Source organism: Seriola lalandi, unplaced genomic scaffold (assembly GCF_002814215.2).
Source record: "Seriola lalandi dorsalis isolate HSWRI2012SDOR001 ecotype SW California unplaced genomic scaffold, Sedor1 jcf7180002054591, whole genome shotgun sequence".
Classification (NCBI taxonomy): domain Eukaryota; kingdom Metazoa; phylum Chordata; class Actinopteri; order Carangiformes; family Carangidae; genus Seriola; species Seriola lalandi.
This window is the reverse complement of record NW_019525144.1, coordinates 1727627-1746500: the sequence shown is the minus strand read 5'-3', so window position 1 is coordinate 1746500 and position 18874 is coordinate 1727627. Positions and strand designations below refer to the sequence as shown.

General features: G+C 40.2%; 1 protein-coding gene across 4 annotated transcripts in view; it reads right to left on the bottom strand.

The window, feature by feature from the left end:
- Positions 1–18874, bottom strand: part of ank2a (ankyrin 2a, neuronal) — a 68090-nt gene that overhangs the window by 28889 nt on the left and 20327 nt on the right. For 2 of the 4 annotated variants that reach the window (XM_087177367.1, XM_087177370.1), the window contains exons 3-33: positions 14112–14210; positions 13243–13341; positions 13032–13130; positions 12745–12930; positions 11089–11187; positions 10556–10654; positions 10252–10350; positions 9904–10101; positions 9363–9461; positions 9138–9236; positions 8905–9003; positions 8513–8710; positions 8299–8397; positions 8020–8118; positions 7525–7722; positions 7172–7270; positions 6566–6664; positions 6349–6447; positions 6154–6252; positions 5944–6016; positions 5723–5773; positions 4946–5072; positions 4697–4775; positions 4430–4533; positions 3706–3741; positions 2168–2392; positions 1957–2055; positions 1247–1401; positions 705–916; positions 392–599; positions 108–204 (exon numbers count right to left, since the gene is read on the bottom strand). In XM_087177367.1, the coding sequence (XP_087033493.1) occupies positions 108–204; positions 392–599; positions 705–916; positions 1247–1401; positions 1957–2055; positions 2168–2392; positions 3706–3741; positions 4430–4533; positions 4697–4775; positions 4946–5072; positions 5723–5773; positions 5944–6016; positions 6154–6252; positions 6349–6447; positions 6566–6664; positions 7172–7270; positions 7525–7722; positions 8020–8118; positions 8299–8397; positions 8513–8710; positions 8905–9003; positions 9138–9236; positions 9363–9461; positions 9904–10101; positions 10252–10350; positions 10556–10654; positions 11089–11187; positions 12745–12930; positions 13032–13130; positions 13243–13341; positions 14112–14210 (3731 nt within the window). Of the gene's footprint in view, positions 1–107; positions 205–391; positions 600–704; positions 917–1246; positions 1402–1956; positions 2056–2167; positions 2393–3705; positions 3742–4429; positions 4534–4696; positions 4776–4945; positions 5073–5722; positions 5774–5943; positions 6017–6153; positions 6253–6348; positions 6448–6565; positions 6665–7171; positions 7271–7524; positions 7723–8019; positions 8119–8298; positions 8398–8512; positions 8711–8904; positions 9004–9137; positions 9237–9362; positions 9462–9903; positions 10102–10251; positions 10351–10555; positions 10655–11088; positions 11188–12744; positions 12931–13031; positions 13131–13242; positions 13342–14111; positions 14211–14931; positions 15351–18874 lie in introns of those variants that run through there. The other 2 variants (XM_087177369.1, XM_087177368.1) reach the window with 2 other exon arrangements.

Sequence of the window (18874 nt, the reverse complement as noted above, 5' to 3'; positions counted from 1 at the left end):
TTTATATCACAGTATGCTAGGTAGTCATGATATGATGTTCAATCACCTAAAAGAAAGAAAACAAGGATTTTGCAAAGTCCACATTTAAAAATGTAGGGAGGATTTACCTTGCTGACACATTTGTGGTGAAGGAAACACATTGGTTAACAAAGGTGAGAGGTGTGGAGCCGGTGATGTCTTCCCACTGGGCAGGAGTGGTTCCACCTGAAACACAGAAACATGAGCCTAGGATTCATCCGTGCTTTCCAGGGACAATGAAAAACGACAGGCATATGACATTAGATTACAGAGGATATTTTTTGACTATCTGTTATCAAACAGCTAAATGTTAGACTCTGACACTTTTATTTTTATATTCTTTGCTTATATGATGGTTAATTATTCCCAATACCTGTAATACTGCAAAGCAAACGCAAAGTGGGGGTCTCCCCACTGTATACTGCACTTGGCCCATCACTGTTGGAGCTCTTGGGAACAGGGATTGTCATGGTGATTGGTTTGTGGAACTTCCTCCTTCTTGGCTCCAATGTGACAATTGGGCTGAATGTGGCTTTATTACCAAGAATCTTTCTCACCACATCCAAATCAATGGGCTGAGCCTAAAACAATGTACAAAAACCATATTAATGTCACAGCTTTATCGATTCCTTCAACATTTAAAATTCCACTGATACGTGTCCGGCCGCAAAGTGCACTGTATGTACCTGTAGCCCAACTCTGATTTTCTTGGTGAGGGCTCCTTCAGGGAAAACAGCTTGGACCTGGGGCACAAGGGTGCTGCTAAGAACCCCACCCTCCGGTCCAATCAAATGACTGTCTTGCTTTATCCGTGACACCACTGCAAAATACTGTGGGAAGTCTCGGGTGATGATGCGGCATATTCTTTTCTTCTCAAGCTCCTCTGGAGAATCAAGTTCTGTGAAGATGAGAAATACTTAGTATAAGTATCCTATGAGGGGCTCATTGTGTGAAGTGTGGAGAATGAGAGTTTAAAGTGGAACAATATTTCAGTCCTCTACTTTTTTGTGCTTCCCATTGTTAACACAGTATTAATCTATAAGGAAACTCTGTTCTAACTCATTTCTCTCTGGCCTGTGTTGTGCCTTAATGTGATCATATTTAGGCTTCAAGTTTCTGTGCTGTAGTGTTTTCATGTATTGTCTGAATCAAAAATGTTGTGATGTGACATTTGAACCCCCTATCAACAATTGTTGTTTGGCATCACAGTCCAGTTAAGATCCCTTACTTTCATCCATGCCATTAAGTATCTGGTTCAGTTCTTCTTCGGTGAAGTCACAGTGGTGTTCCCTCCAGCTCTCCCCTGTCTCACTCCTTAAGATCACCAGCTCTCTCTCTGTGCCCCGCAGTGCTGCAAAATGGGGGATCTCCACAATCACAGGCCTAAAAGGAGTGATACATTAAAGTCAAACATAAATTGGACTCAAAAGAATGTGGTAACAGTTTGGCAGAGCTTGGACTTTAACAGAGACAATATAATGTTTGGGTTGATTTTTGCATGATCTTATTAAAAAAAGAGAAGAAAAAAAAAAGATACAAAACAGAAAGATCGGGATGATGTCATGCTTGGTAAAAATAAACATTAATTGAAAAAGTAAATAGAACAATGTTTAAACAGAGAGAAACTTCCATTCCACATCAGCAACAACATCTAACTAGAAACAAGTCTGGGGATTGGCACTGGAGACTGGAGGAAAGCATGGAGATAACTCAGAAAAATAAGGAAAAGGGTAAGGTGGTTTCAGACTAAAGCTTGTAATTTAGAAGTACCAAGAAATAAAGGAAGTGACAAAATAAAAACAAAAAAGAGTCACTCATAACAGCCTATCATGGAAAACTCAAAAAATTATAGTTTTAGGTAGACGCAGTGGAAAAAATATGGGGGAGCATGTGACCAGGATTCCAGATTGATAGGGCGTCCCCCACCCATGGTCCTACCCGAGGAACTTGGTTCCTGGAGGACCCAGCTGCAGGATGCGACTGACCAGGCTCTCGCCCTCATTCAGAGGGGGCGGAGCTGTGGGAAGGTGGAGCTTACTGATCCGTACGCAGCACAGAGGGGGAGTGAAGAAGAAATTATGAACACACCACACAACTGTGTAAACACAACCACACAAGCAAAAACACACACACTCAAACACACACTTACCCCAGGAACTGTGCTCCGGTGGGTCCTACTTCTATGATGCGACCAGCCAGCCCCTCACCCTCCACCATAGGGGGCATAGAGGCCAGACGGTGTCTCTTCACCAGCCTGCATGTCACCCGCGTAGGTGCAGAACACTTCCTCGGTGGTACAATGATTCGCAGGCCATTGTGGCGGCAACCGCGCATGGCCCCGCCCCTGGCATCTACCATGAAGCTGACCAGGAAGCTACAGAAAATGGCCCAGCAATGGATAGAGTGGTTGTTAAAGAACCATGCAAACGAAGTCAAACCGAATCACAGAAGGAGCTACTTTTAAGAAATCAGTCAGTAAAACAAAAAGCGGGTCTCAGTAGATAATATTTCATTCCAGCCTGTTGTAATTCACTGTTTTCAATCCTTTGCAGATTCATTCCACTTGAAATTTAACTTGCAAGACAGATGAGGAGGGCACTGAACAAGATTCTTTCTTGAGGATCTTATGTGCCAAGGAGCAAATAAGTATGAATAATGATTCAAATATTATTTGTCTTCATACAGGCAAATGCTTAAAGTTATACTTACATTTTCTATATATGAAATGTTAACACATGTTAACTGAAAGATGTCCATAGTCAAACTGCAATCCCAGTATGGGAGCTGATCAGGACATGGAGTGGAGTGCTATCAGAAAAGGTTGGCAATATTCTGTATTCTTCTTATTGTGATCAAACCCCATTTAAAAAAAAAAAACAGAATTTACACTGAATTGATCCAACAAGCATAATCTGTGTAGCCAAAGCCTGTATTAGTTTATTGCTCTGTGTTGTAGACCTACACGTAACAAATTAATGAGCTATACTGTTGCACTGGGCGACATCTGACTTCACTATGCTGAAAAAGAGCACTGCAGTTTATTATGAGTCAGTCCCACATATACTATTCTGGCCCTGTAAATATCCACTAGTGCACAAAACATATTTTAATCTACTGCTGAAACTAGTCTTTTTTTTTTTTTTTTTCTTAAAAAGGAGCTTTATATTTGATACCAGTTTTTAATTATTGTCTTCATGAGGAACAAATAGGCTTGGAGCATGGAGGAGATTGGAAAGTATTTACAGAAGTAATACCACATTATGGATTTAGAATTTTTTATGGGATCTGTTGGCAATAAGAAAAATATTGAATACCGGCCTTATTCTTTAAGGGCCATCAAATTCGGATCCAGCTGTCATAAAAGCCCGGCTGTGTTATGTTAAAAGACTATAACCTATTCTCAACATGCTGTTATATTAGATAGAATAATATAAATAGTATCCCAGTTCTATGTATCAGCAGATCCTCAAGATTTAAGGAGTCAGATCTGCATCAAGGATAAAAACCTTGGATGGAACATCTCTAGTTAACAAAACCTGAATCGGGGAAAAATGTAAAGTCATGCATTATGAAATCATGCAGACAGATAGGATGTTGAATGAATGGGCCATTTAGTAGTGGATGAGAAAGAAAGTAAAGGCAAAGAGGAGAGAAGACAAAGAGAGTAGCCAAAATAAAGAGTATCACCTGCTGTTGTCATTGTCTAGGCACGGAGAGGAACGGCTAGAAGCAAAATACAACAACACACACACACACACACACACACACACAGACAATCACAACACAGCCAAGACAAGAAGGTGCACAAAAAGGCAACAAGAGAATAAACAAAAACAGAATAAAGAATAAGTAAAAGTGAGGAAAAACTTGACCATAGACAGAAAAAGACACAGAAGCAAAGATAAAAGAAAGAAGGAGAATAGAAAACACAGACTTGAAGGAGTGAAAAATAAGGTAACACTTTATTTGGATAGTCCGCCTACAGAGTTTACAGAGTATTTGTAACATTTCCCTAATCTTTGTTGAACATTCAAATGCTCCCCTAATGTTCAACAATGTATATACAAATACTCAATAAACAATTACAAACAATCAACCACTTACTGGTTAGGGTTATGGTGAGCAAAATAGATGAATTGTTGAATCTCAACTAATAACTTTTTGAAAAGTTACAAATGCTCTGTGAATTCTCTGTAAGCAGACTATCCAAATAAAGTGTAACCAAAAATAAAAAAATTGATTCACAGGTGACTCATACACTCCTGATAACGAACAATAGCATGTGAAAGATGGAGTCTTCGTTTCAAGAATAAATTAATATCCTTCGTGTCACTTTTACTCCATGAAGTAGTGTGAACATGTGTGTAATTTTGTGTGTGTTTGTGTGTGAGAGAGAAATGAATGTCTATACCCAGAGTGTAGCAGACTGGTGGACAACACCACATTATCAAGGTGCTCAGCACCCCAGCTCAGACGGAAGGATTCCTTGTCGTGCTCTCGAGACAGCGCTGACACCTACAAACCAACAAACAACAGTCATTCGGAAAATAAATATATTATATATAAAAAATTCTCTAAACTAAAGATACGTTAAAGAGGTTTATCAGAGATTAGCTAACTCAACAAAATCACAACCAGACAATATGAGTAGTGCACCGTTAATATGTTTTATCCTCACCTGGTGGCTTGTAAGCATGTCTTCAATGAGAACTCCTTCTCTCTGATGGAAACTTTGGTGAGTGGGAGTGTGCTGCTGCCTGTTGGAAAGCACGGCAGATTTTTCTTTTTTAGTGTCCTTGTATGTATCTATTGATTTGTCCGTTGTGATATGTCATCACCCAATTCACACATGTTTTGTCATTTATGAAGTTAGATGTATGATTAAACTTTTTGTTAAGTGTGTGTAAATGTGTGTGATGTTTGTGACCTGTCCAGGTTGTGGGTCATGTAGCTGAGGCCTTCCAGGTAGTGTCCTGGAAGAGAGTCATCTCCCAGCTCTCTGAGATCCTCTGCTCTCAGATACTCCCCACCATCACCTGTCATAGTGTCCTCACCTGGGAAAAAAAAATGTGCAATTTGAGATATAGTATACAAAAAATTTAGGGCTGCATTTATTTAAATGGGTCCACAATCCTGCTGCTATTTCTTTCTATGTCAGATCAATGAACCATGTGAGGATTTCCTGTCTGGGGACTGTCACCAACTTTGCAACATGCTAGCTGCAATTTGTAAAATTTTCTCCTTGCTCATTTTGACATGTTTCACTCATCAGAACAAACACCGTACCTGTGTAAGTATGGTGTTACATCAAGTGCATTCCTCAATCATCCATAACCATCACTACTGTCATGATCATATCCACATCCCCATACGCTTCATGCAGTTTGTTTCCATCATTGCATTAAAACACAATCAACAAAGCTGTGATTATACCCTATAAACAAAAAGGTGTTAGATCAAGAGGGGGTTGCTTATGTAAAATCAGGCAGATGTAGCTGCACAACAACAACAAAACTCATGGATTGTCAAGAGGAAGACAACCTAGGGGTTTACAAAGTTGAGTGTAAAAGGCTGGAAACAAAACTCTCAAAATTAATTGTTTTAGCAAAAATGTAATTAACACTACCAATGTAATCACACCATTACAAGAACACAAATATGGTCCACACCAAGCTGACAGAGCAGGGCAGACATTTTGCAGTACCTTCCAGCTTCACAGACATCTCAAATAATGGCTCATCCTCCAGCCTTAGAGCTATGAAATACACAACTTTAGCATCAACAGCTACACAAAATATCTTACAGTATCTGACTCAAACATAAAAGTATTTGCACATTTGTTTGCTAGTAAAACAATGAGTATGATGTGGAGAAATAAAAATATTTCTGATCTGGTTCTTGCTTGTTCTGTTCAGAGTAACTCACCCTCTTCATCGGAAACATCAAGGATCTCAGTCATGGTCTCAGGGACGTTGAGCTTGTGTTTCTCTGTGACCGTCTGATGTGTCATCCATTTAAAGTCATGGAAAAATAAAAAGAGAACAGGGACATTTTAACTGGGTTTTGTGGGAAATGTAAGGCAAAACGAAGTGGTCCAAAATCAGCAGGCCTAAAGGTATCACATATGGAGTTTACCGTTGTGGTAGTGACGATCTCCTCGGTGACGACTTTCAGTGTGTCCACCACGGAGATGTAACCCAGACGTTTAGCAATCGACAGAGCAGTGTTTCCATTCTAACAGAAAGAAGGGCACAAGGTTTGTGTGATTCCATGTTCACAAAAACTTTTTATGTTCATAAGAGTAAAGTGGATTTTTTTTTTCTTCCTTACCACTGTAGTAGCATTAGGCTTGGCTCCATGTTGCAGCAAAACATTGATTATGTGTGTGTTCCCTTGTTGTGCCGCCTGGTGAAGTGGTGTGTAACCATTCTGTAGAACAAAATAAAGAAGATTTTGTGTGGCCAATACAAAAACTAAAATGTATTGTATTTTGTCTTGTCCTTGTGTTTGCAGATGTAACTGAGCAGATTTGATATTTGAAATCTACCTTGGTTTTAGCGTTGACGTTAGCACCTTGCTGCAACAGGAAGTTCACCATCTTTGCATTTCCATAGTGACAAGCCACGATCAGAGGGCTATATCCCAGCTGAAGTGTAGAGAGGATTAGAAGATGATGTAGAGACAAAACAGTTATTTCCAAACTTGTCTGATTTGTTTTACTTGTTTGCTGTAATAATTTAGGAGCGGGTATACCTTTAAAATAAATCATCTTAAAAAACAAAGGTAAGCAAGCTTACTTCATACTGTAGATACAAAACCTGCTGAATGATGTCACTGTATAATGTAGAAATTGCTATGCTTCTCAAAAGCCAGTAGATGGCAGGTATGCTAAATTTGTGTGTGTTAGTCACATTTAAAAAGCAGCTGGCAAACACAGACTACAGCAGTGAATACACACAGAATAAGATTCATCATTCGCCTGAGGAAATTCTTGCTGAATAATTTGTGTAGCGCACTACGGTCTTCTAAGAATGCACCACAAAATTAAATAAATTCCTTATCTTCGATGGAGTCTCCACTTCTCCAGTTTTTGACTGCGTATGCTTTTTTAAAATTGTGTTTGTGTGTACTGCATGTATGTGTGTGCTTGTACCTTAGTTTGCTGATCCAAGTTGGCGTCATGTTTGGCCAGGACTTCTGCTGCATTGACCCTGTCTTCTTGGGCTGTGAGATGCAGAGCAGTCAATCCACTCTGTAACACACAAAGCACACAGTTGTCCACCTGTTTATATTTTACATGTGAACCTGTAACCAAATCCCTGTAGCTTATTCTGAATGGTTGCTCTTCATTTGGATATGTTATAGCAATAATATTATATGTTTCTTTCCTGGTGAAAATGTGAGAACTGACGGTGCTCCTTGCACCGTTAGTAATAGATGCAGCATCTGAACTACATCAAAACAAGTGTCTGACAGTATTAAATTGTGTCTGTGTTCATGTATGACCTTGGTGGCTGTGTTGACGTGAGCTCCTTTGCCCAGCAGCAGGCTGGCCATCTCAGCATGTCCTTCCTGGGCTGCCAGGTGTAAAGGGCTAACTCCCTGCTTGGTTAGAACGTTGGTCTCTGCTCCGTACTGCAGCAGAGCTGCTGCAATGCTGGTCTGATTCTTTTTGGCTGCAATGTGGAGAGGAGTGTAGCCGTTCTGCACAGGGAGGAAGGTTAGCAGTTAAATACTGTGATAACACCTATCCAAAAAAAAACAAAAAAACAAGGGCTTCTCAGCATCACTCTCACATTATGTCACCACTACTTTAATGTAACACTCTCAACAAGAAAATATTATTTTCCCAGGGTTGAATAAGTTGAAGTAGGTTGAAGGAAACTGGTTATCAGGAAGTAAACAGCAGTGCTTGATCACAGAATAACTGCTGTAGCAGAATGCGTCACATATAAACAACAGTGTGAGAGTGTATGAAGTACTTCTCATGCTTGGTCGAACCTTTGCAGTAGCATGAGGTGATGCCCCTTTATCCAGCAGTAGCAAAGCTACTTCTTGGTTGTCATAATGAGCTGCCACATGTAGAGGAGTTAGGCCATTCTGTAAGAGGAAGCACATGATTACAGGTGTGTACAGTGTGCATTCATCATTCATCTTCCTGCTTCCAAACTGTTCTGTTCTTCCCTGTATTCATCTGTTTGAGAGTGCACGGTGTGTCTCACTGAAATGAATAGCATTACCCTGAAATAATATACAGTATGTGCAGTATCTTCAGCTCACCTTTCCAGCATCATCGGGTAGAGCTTTGCGTTGAAGGAGAAGTTTTGCTACGTCGAGGCTTCCATACTTTGCTGCTACATGTAATGGAGTGAATCCTTTCTGTAGGGGGAAAAAGGGAGACAAAGGTTATTTCAAACCTACATGTTCAAACTGTTTTGGACTGTTTTCTGCTTCTCTCTGTCTCTATATGCATCACATCTTATCCTCTGCTCACCTTGGTGGCCATTGAGTGCGACGCTCCGGCCTCCAGCAGCACAGCAGCAGTCTCTACCTGGCCCTCCCTGGCTGAAATGTGGAGGGGAGTGTACCCGTTGGTGGTGGCAGCATCCGGGTAGGCCATGTGCTGTAGGAGCAACTGGACTATATCTGTTTTCCCCAATCGGGATGCAATGTGGAGGGGAGTCTGATCCTCCTGTGAATGAAGGATGAAACAATTGTACACGTTTGAGTTACGAGGGAAAACAGGAGAGAAACAAAAAGCGCAAAAGGAGGCAGATGTTGTGGATTTAGTAAAAAGCTGACATGTAGTAGCTACTATCCAGTGGATGAAATATGTTCATTTATTATTAACAGGAGGAAACTCGTGTGATGCGTTTGCTAACTCACCCTGGCCATGGCATCCACCAACGCTCCATTTCTCAGCAAACAGCGAACCACTTCCATCTGACCTGCTCGTGCCGCCATGTGGAGAGCTGTCTCGCCGCGCTGGTAAGCAAAGACGGAACATTTATGAGAAGCAGCTGCCAGGTGGCCGCACTATGAAAACACTTATGTGACATATGTATTTCTGACCACTGACTGTTGAGCAAATACAAATAAACTTTCAAATCCCTACTCACAATGTTACGGACATCAGGAGAGGCTCCATTCTGCAGCAGAAGGAGAACGATGCTGAGGTGACCCATGAAGGCAGATACATGGATGGGAGTCAGGCCAGACTAGAATAAAAAAGAAGAAACAGAACAGAGAGGATGAGCATTAAATGCAAAGGGAAACAGAAGCATGTATTGTATGTGTATTGAAAGATGCTATTCTGAGACATTCCCACAAAAAAATAATCTCACCTCAGTAATGGCCTGGATGGAGGCGCCATATTTGACCAACAGTTCCATCACCTTCACTCTGTTCTTCTTACAAGCGATGTGGAGGGGCGTGAAGCCATTCTGGTAAAGAGAGTGGGTGAAAAATAAATAGGTATATACTAAATGTCTGTATGATCTACAGCAATGGGAGTACTATTTATTTTTCAAACTTTTCAGGAGCATGTTTATGGACTATGTACTACTGACATTCTGGTGAGTAATAAATTAATTTATGTGACTTTTTTCCACTGGTGACAAATTGCCGCCAGTCCAGAAGAAAATGGTGCTGTTTTCCTTCTGTATGTTTTCAAGCAGTTCATCTCTTATACTCTTATACTTGTTTGTCTTTTTCCTAACTATCAGAGTTTCTTTCTATGTTAAGTCTCTCTATGGACAGTACTGTTTGTCACTCTTGTCTGCAAATGTTTATATGCTGGTGTATACCTGCGTGTGTGTATGTTTATGAGTCTGTGTGATGCCTTTTTTTGTGCTTGTACAGTTGTTACTTCCTCTGAATGCCTACCAGTGCTCTGGCATTGGGATTGGCCTTCTTGTCTAGCAGCAGCTTGGTGACTCTGTAGTGGCCACAGTGTGCTGCGACATGCAGAGCTGTGAGGTAGTCCAGTGTGACATCATCAACAGGCGCCTTGTGCTGCAGCAGGAATTTAACACACTCGATGTGGTCTCCCTGGGCCGACATGTGCAGTGGGGACAGTCCGTTCTGTTTGGATACATGGACAGATGCCAAAGGTCAGAAAAATAATACAAGGAAGAAAGAGGTGGGAGAGAAGAGAACCAATAAGGAGGAAAACTGAAAACTAATAACACATTGAAAATTTAATTGTAGGAAAGTGGCACAGCCGTACAATACCTTGGTTCTGGCTAAGATGGGGGCTCCTCTCTCCAGCAGCAGCTCCACTGCAGGATCATGTCCACTCCTGGCTGCACAGTGCAGGGGGGTCAACCCATCCTGAGAGACGATCACACAGAACCACACAAATACATAAATATACACAAACTATAGAGATGAATCCACTTTGTCTGTTTTGACAAAAGAGGTCATTGACAAGCAGTGAGTATACTCTATTAAGCAGTCTCTACAGGGTAGTTCATAGTTACAGAAATGATCACAGTTTAATGAAATCTCATGTCCAGACTTTGAATAAGAGTCTCACCCTTGTTTTAGCATCTATTTGGCCCCCTCGGTCCAACAGTAGGGCCACCATGTTTGTGTTGCCTCTCTTGGAGGCCACATGGAGAGGAGTTATCCCATTCTGACAAAGCAGTCAAAGAAAAGAAAGGAAGGTTTACTACAATGTACATATTCACATTCACAAAAATATATTTCATGGTTGTGACAAACTGCAAATCTCATTCTAATTCACATTACATCATTTTTTTTTCATCGTTTCTGTTGAATTAAATGCAATAATAGAAAGTTAGATCACTAACTACCCAACTGCATTTAAAGAAACTAATTTTGTGCACCAGACTCGGAAAGGCTATTTATCTGAAAACATGCAGGAGGAAGTGCAACGTTTCAAAGGCTGCAGAGAAATGCAGTTAGTAAAGGCTTAGATTAGGAAATTATGAGGAAAGTTATGATGGACAATAGCAAACACACTGTTCAGCAAACACACGTCAGGTTTTAATAGACAGCGGTTGAGAAAGTGTCTTGATTTGCTAAGAAGTGGAGATAGGGCGCTACCCTGGCTGTGAAGTCCACAGCTGCTCCTCTGTTCAGCAACAGGGTGGAGACATTCACGTTACCATAGTGAGCCGCGATGTGCAGAGGGGTGAACCCACTCTGTTTGAGACAGACAAGGAGAGAGGTTGGAGGAAGAGGGTGAGAAGGAAAGAAGCAGAGGTTGAAGGACACAAAAAAGGAATAAACGCAAGATCGATTGGAACAGCAGGTGAGGAAAAAGGAGGACACTTGCAAAAGAAGAGCAACATAAGATGAAATGAGAAGAAAGAAAGAAAGAAAGAAAGAAAGAAAGAAAGTAAAAAAGTAAGAATAAAGAAAGAAAGAAAGAAAAACAGAAAGAAAGAAAGAAAGAAAGAAAGAAAGAAAGAAAGAAAGAATGAAAGAAAGAAAGACAGTAAGAAAGAAAGACAGACCAGATTTTTCTGCAGAAAAGAAACCTGACTGCTGAAGCAGTATTATGATGAGGCTGCATGCTGAAAAAAGACACCAGATACTGTAAGAAGCATAAAAATTAGCATACCCGAAAATAGCACATGCCATACATAATGCATGCAACCCTGTAATTCTGCCATGCTCGCTAGGAAAAACCCACAACAAATGGCGAAAAAAAATTGAAGCACAAAGGTCAAAGGTCAAAATAAGACATTAAAACCCAAAACTCAAATACACAAAGCAACTATGTGTATCTGCTTGGACAGACAAATGGATATTTATATATAAGCAGTATATATAAATATCTACAGTACACAGTTTTAGGTGGGTTCAATCCTTACCTTCCCATTCTGATAGACATGGTGCAATTTAATTAAAAAACAGAGTTAACTTAAAGATCGAGGTGTTTCAGAGAGGAAAAACAATGACATTAACATGCTCAGAAGTACACATGCTGTAGGTTAAGCTTAGAAAAAGAGCAATAAATGAGGATGTGAAACTGTCAGAAAGTAAGTACGTATAGAAATATGTAATGCTAATACATTTTAAAGAATCATTTTATAACTTTAAAAATAAAAAAGAGAAAGAAAGTAAAGTAAAACAAATAATCTGCACTTAAATGCAATAATCTAACATACTCTGGGATCTATTAATACAACGCAGTGTTTTACTGTCAGCCATGCGGGAGTGTGTATTACAGCGTAGTTAGCTGCATGCATTCATTTTAATAACACATAATTCTGACATGCAGGATTTTAAAACTCTCAATTAAATTAGGGAAAGATCAGGACAAAAGAGCTGAAAGAGATGGTCAGATGTGAGAAGTAGGAAACAATTGATAGGTGATGAGTCTGTATACCTCTGTGGTTCTATTGACCATCATCTGGTTAGAACGCATAGGGAGAGAAAGGGGAAATAGGGAGTTGGGTTGTTAGGGAAAGGGCTTATCACAACATTCATATAAAACACAGGGTAAGTTTACAAGGTCACACAAATAGAAAATAAAATGCAATGACAAGGAAGTGAACAAAAAAGAAAGCCTCTTTCAATGAAAATGATCATATTTCTAAATGGACACACACACAATCGATAAAATGAATAAACCTGTCAACATGAAAATTTATCTATTCAGTCAGTTGAATTATCTCATACTGTCTGGCACCTCCCTACATGCTTCCCTCCAGTTCTCCTTCCCTCTCCCATTTTGCAATTATACTCCCTCACCTTAGACTGGACGTCAGCGTTGTGGTCGTTCTGGAGCAGCAGTGCGGCAGACTTTGTGTCGTCTTTGCGGGCTGCGATGTGCAGGGCCGGTAGTCGAACCTTACCCTTGGTGTCGTGCTCCAACAGCAGGGAGACCACTGAGTTGTGACCCTGCTGGAGAGCGATGGCCAGCGGAGTGAAGCCATCCTGGATGAGCGGAGACGAGGAAGACAAGAAGAAGACTCTGATTAATTCAGAGAAAATGAAAGGAAAATGTTTATAAGTGTATTCATTCCATACAAACCAACCTCTGTTGCAATGCTTTGGTTCCCTTCATTTTCCAGAAGGTATCTCACCACCTCCAAGTGACTCTCCTGGGCTGCCATGTAGAGCGGAGTGAAACCATTCTGTAGGGACAATTAATATATACACAAACAATTTAAGTGAAAATCAGAATCTTGGTGTTATACACTTTCATATTGTTTAACATTGCCTATTTTTACTGAAAAAGCTTCTCACCTGTGACTGAGAATTGACATCTGCTCCTCTCTTCACCAGTAGTCGAACTACTTCTCTTTGTCCCGCCAATGAGGCAATGTGGAGGGCAGTGTTTCCTTTCTGCACAGAAAACTGGGGTTAAGGCCACTATTCAAGTATGTTATGTGTCTTTGTGCCTATCCTGTGTGGTTACAGATACCTTAAAAATTCTGACCTGGCTGAAAAAGATAGAGTATAAAAAGATGCGACAGATACAGAAAACTTTGATGTGAACACTGCCTGATAACACACAAATGTTTTGCTCTTGCTTCTGTTTTTTATTTTAATGATGTGGAGGCTGTTGACTGAATAATACTAAGGATCATATTAATGTCAATCCAAGGACATGGGCAGGAAGGGCGAAAGATTCCTTGCCAGCTGTTTACTGTTGCTAGCTGGTAAACCTGATGCACTGGACAGCCAGACAGCTTACCCCCCCTTTCCACTGAAAATAAATTACCTATTTATGACATAATCATGAATCCAACTCTTTCAAAGTTAAAGAGACAAATTTCCCATAATCTCACTGTAAATGTAAAAAGTAATCCATCTAGAAGAATCTTCTCACATGACTCCCTCCCTCTGAAACCACCCTCATATCCACCACCACCCTCGTGTATCAGGTTTCAAAGCTGAAGACAGACGCACTGATTTACCCAGTACTTCACAACTGATACCACTATATATTACGTTTCTCTTTTTGTCTATCTGTTACCCAGCTATAACTCTTCCCCTCCCTCCTCTCTTTTTTCCCCGAATATCTTCCCTAGTGGGGCTAAAGATAAAACTGTGCCGTGCTCATATCTGGAAGGTTGATACAGCATAACAGAAACACGAATACGTGTGCGCACCTTTGTGGAGGAGTCAACAGGTGCCCCTCTCTCCAACAGTTCCTCCACTAAATCTTTGTGTCCCTCCTTAGCTGCCAGATGTAATGCATTCAACCCATTCTGGAAAGAAAACAAACAGAAAACATAGACATAAGACTTCAAGAAAACAAATATGGTAAAGTGATTATTACATAACTGATATGACATACATTGATCCCCAGACCACACAGTTTGGGCAATAGCTGCATTACACATTATAGGAGGCAGAGTATACAGACAACTGCACAATCCATTGAATCTGTTAAATTGAAAATACAATATTCCTGCGCTAAATGCACACTTAGACTATATGTCTTGATTAAAGTTCATAGTGAATTATGAGGCAATATTCCAAGCTGTTGTTATTGCATTATATTGTACATGTATTTGTATTATTGCGTCCACTCTCTGAACATAAACACAATCTTTCATGTAGTGGAAATATTCGCTCAAACAATATTAAAATCAGGAAAAAAAAAAAAGTAAAATGTGAAAATGAACATCACATGATGATAAAAGGAATTCTAACAGTGGGGCAATTTACAGTTTAAAAAAATATCAATTAAAAAAAGAAGAAGTGCGATATCTGTCTAAGAAAACATGGCTGATTTTCTCCTCACACGGGTTGGATGTGAGCATTACAGCAACAGCCTGATCCATCAACCAGAGCTACAGGTCAGCAGCAGCAGCACAGGAAGAGGAAAGGAGCATGTAATAATAAATATAATATATTTATACAACGCACGCATGAACACGTTTCCTCTGAGACAGACATATATAAACATAAAGAAGAATGATTCACCTCATCCTCCTCTTCTTCCATTCTGCGCTGTGTCTCTCTTAAACCCGCAAACTAAGAGAGTGTTTCAAACCGCGACCGTGTTTTTATCCTCTCTGCTCCTTTTTTTCCAAACCAAATGTTAGACTCTCTCTCCTTCTTCTTTCCTTTCTGCGCTTTCTGTTCCTTCGTAAATCTGTCTTTGCTCTTTTCTATCTTTTGCCTTCTTAAATGCTGGACCAAGCTGGATATAGAAGTGATGGAGCACCAGCTATCAGCGCAGGTCCTCTGCCTCCTTCCACCACTGCCCTGGTTGGGAACTCAAGATTCTGAGTCTCTGCCTTCTTCTCCTTCCTTGCAAGCTCTCTGAGATGAGTTAGAGAGGAACTGTGGATCCTGACTTTGGAGGAACTGCTAACACCTCTATCATTGCCCCTTTCTTTCCCTCGTGCACTTACAACACACACACACTCTCACTCTCTCTCTCTCTCTCTCTCTTTCTCACTCTCTCTTCCTCTCTGACTTGCCAAATGCCAAACAGTCAAAGGGGTATCATTTTTCTGCACAGTCATAGAGGGTATGTGGGACATAAACACACACACACACAAACATGGATAGTCATATATAGAAGCTACTGAAAATGTCAACCTTTCAAAAAGAAAAAAAAGAGGGCATTCCTCAGAGGCTTAAGTATGTAAGTGTGCGTCCAGGCAAGTGAGTGACTGTGTCCAAGATAGTCTGAGATGACTTGACTTTAAAAGGGTAAAAGTGAGAGCCACCATCATTTTCTGTCTATGTCCTAGAATAAAATGCTTAGAAAGGAATAGATTTCTTTATGTGCACAAGGTTCCTAATGAGCACTCAGTGGAGAATTTGCAAAACTTTTTTGGCAAGGCATAATTGGCCTCCTATTGATTGATTGATGGCCCTTTGATTTCATGCTAAATTGTTCTTGACCAAATCTGAGTCAGCAAGAAGTCATCTGAAGAACTATTGCAACTTATCTATTCTTATACCTCTACACATCAGCCTTACATCTGCATTGCAGTTACATCACTGACTAGGGCTTTTTATTATCAATCACTCATTTAAATATCATATTTAATCGATTGATTGATCATTTAGTATATTAATTGTCAGAGAATTGTGAATGGCTGGTGAAATGGCTATCATCATTTCGTGATAACTGACTTTTACAATGAGTCGGTTGTTAATCGGTTAATAGTTTAAGCACTATCATGAACATCATTATCATCATCATCACCACAGTCATTGGGTGATGGGTGTGGTCACACTGAGCTGGAAATGCTCGCCATACTTTGCTACGGACAAATGTTTATCATGTTTGTCAGGTTGCACCGTCGATGCTTCTGAAGTCATCACGTCAGTAAATCACTCAGTCAGTCAGTGACATTTCCGCTGCAGTGCCAAAACACAAGATGAAACCACTTCCAAATGTGCTACTAGATGCTCTTTGCTGCAGTCTGAACACGCGGAAAGTTGAGTTTCACCTTTGCACGTCACTTCTGAAATGGTGAACTCAACTGACACAGCAACAATTACGCAATCTTATTAGAGTGTTTCAATCACATTTAAACTATTATGTACTCCAAAAGACACAAGTAAAGCCCACAACAAACACACACATATACACACAGTGTCATGCAAACTGATCTAAATCTCCTTTTCCTCTGAGCTGTAAGTGAAAGCTTCATTTAGCTAATGGACGTTCAGCCCTACAGGCAGTTTGTAGCTCCCCCTGGCAGGAGGGAGACTGTTGAGCTCTGTCCAGTGCAGATAAATAGTCATGCCTCTATGACCGCTGACCTTTGTTATAATCACAGATGGTAATAAAAATGTCAGAAAAGTGTCAAAGAGGATAAATGGCGGAGGGAGAAAAAAAGGAAATAATGTAAATGCAGATTAAAAAGCAATATCACTCACCAAGGATTAACATTTGAGTAGATTAGAGGGGAAGTCCTTTAATTTTGAGGACATGGAAACAAAAAAGCTCACATACAAAAGCACACACTGGCGACACACAGACACAACATTTTTTCTTCCTCACACACAGATCAGTCTACTGTCTTCCCTCTGCAATTCTAAAGTAAACAGATCTTATATTATATACACAGACAAAAAGATGCTTGTGTGTTCAAAAAGTCACACTGTGAGAACTGGGGGATAAAGCTGTCTGTCTCATTCACAAAATCAGTGAAATAGAGAAGGACAGTTTGACTGTGGACTTGGAAGACAGGGAGTATATATCTCTCTCTCCCTCTCTTTAACTGACTTGGACAGCCTTCTGCCCTTGGCGCCAGACTCTGGCCCTCGCCACACTGTTGCTGCTTTCTAGGATCTGACTCTTCAGTTATTAATGAACACACACCCCAGGGCAGCACTCAAAATTGCTGCGTGACGTTCCAGCGTCTCCCTTGCAGATGTACCGACTGAGTAAAATTAAGAAGCCACTGATGATGTAAGTCATTCATTTTAAGATGCATTTCATGGATCATGTCTAATAACATCATCATTTATATTGCTGACATACTGCAAAGCGCTCTTACAATTGTGAAAATAGGATGTTATTCTCACATGATTTGTGTTATTACCAACAGTGTTAATTTTATCCAAGTGATAACTATGTGCTGACATAGCTGACTAACTTACACAAACACAATTTGTGCTCAAATACAAACATATAGCTTCCTTATTTTTAAAGTCACTACAAATTACTGAGTTGTTACTTTCAATTAGCCAGACCCCAGATTTTAGATTAATATTATTTCATGTCTGTTGATGCTCTTATCATTAGAGCGATGACTCTACTGACTGCAATACTGACAGCACTGTTACAGATAATGGCTCTGTAATTTGTGTGGAGTGCTTTTCCACTGACGTGATTCTCATGCACTCATTTCCTTGAGAACAATTTTGCTGCTAATCATGAGCAACATGATACTTTTGAATGATCATCTGGGCCTTCTCTAATTGTGGTGTTTGTGTAAACTGGTACCTCCTTGAAATATCATTAAGGCATCATATCTGGATACATTTCAATTACCACTGTTTGGATGGCTATACTGTATCACTGTGTGGCGTGTTTGCAACTGACTGGCAGCATCACTGGTAAAAGTACATTAATTCCATGCTAGTAAATGCAATAACGCGCATTCACCAGAGAGTTACATTGGTGATGCTTGTTTTAATTTGTCTACACGCTAAACGTCCGTCCTCTGGAAGAGGCACATTAGCTCTAGCTTTAAACAGCTTATGACAATGGAGTCCCAAACCTATGACCATGAAAACACAGAAGTCTAAACAGCTGGTGATGAATGGTGGTGGCACACAGTATGACTGTCTGTCAGTCAGCCAAACCACCTATCAAACTCCAGCACATGCCTGGAGGAGGAATAAAATACTGGACTTGTGAAAAATGTGTGTATGTTTGTGTGTGAGCTTGTTCACACAAACTCACACATGGGAACAATTAACACTAACAAGAAAACAAGTTTAGCAATATGTGTCTCTACAAATTAGGACATTTACTTCAATTAACTTAGTTAAAGGGTCAGCAGTGTTTTTGTGTGTGTGTGTGTGTGTGTGTGTGTGTGTGTGTGTGTGTGTGTGTGTGTGTGTGTGTTTGTGTGTGTGTGTGCATGTGATCCAAGCAAGTCAGTTGTCTAATACAAAGTAAAATGAGCTACAGTTAACAGCTTAAGATTAAAGTCATATGAACAGATTCCTTACAAGATTAAATTTACTGTATTACACTATATTGGCATCGCTCTCTTAGAAAGAAACACACACACAAACACACACACACACACACACACACACACACACACACACACACACACACACACACACACAGTGAGGGCATCACTGGGATATATATGAAAATGTCACATTTTTGGTCACCTTACAAGGGCTCAAATGCGATCATCTGACCCCTCACAGATACTAT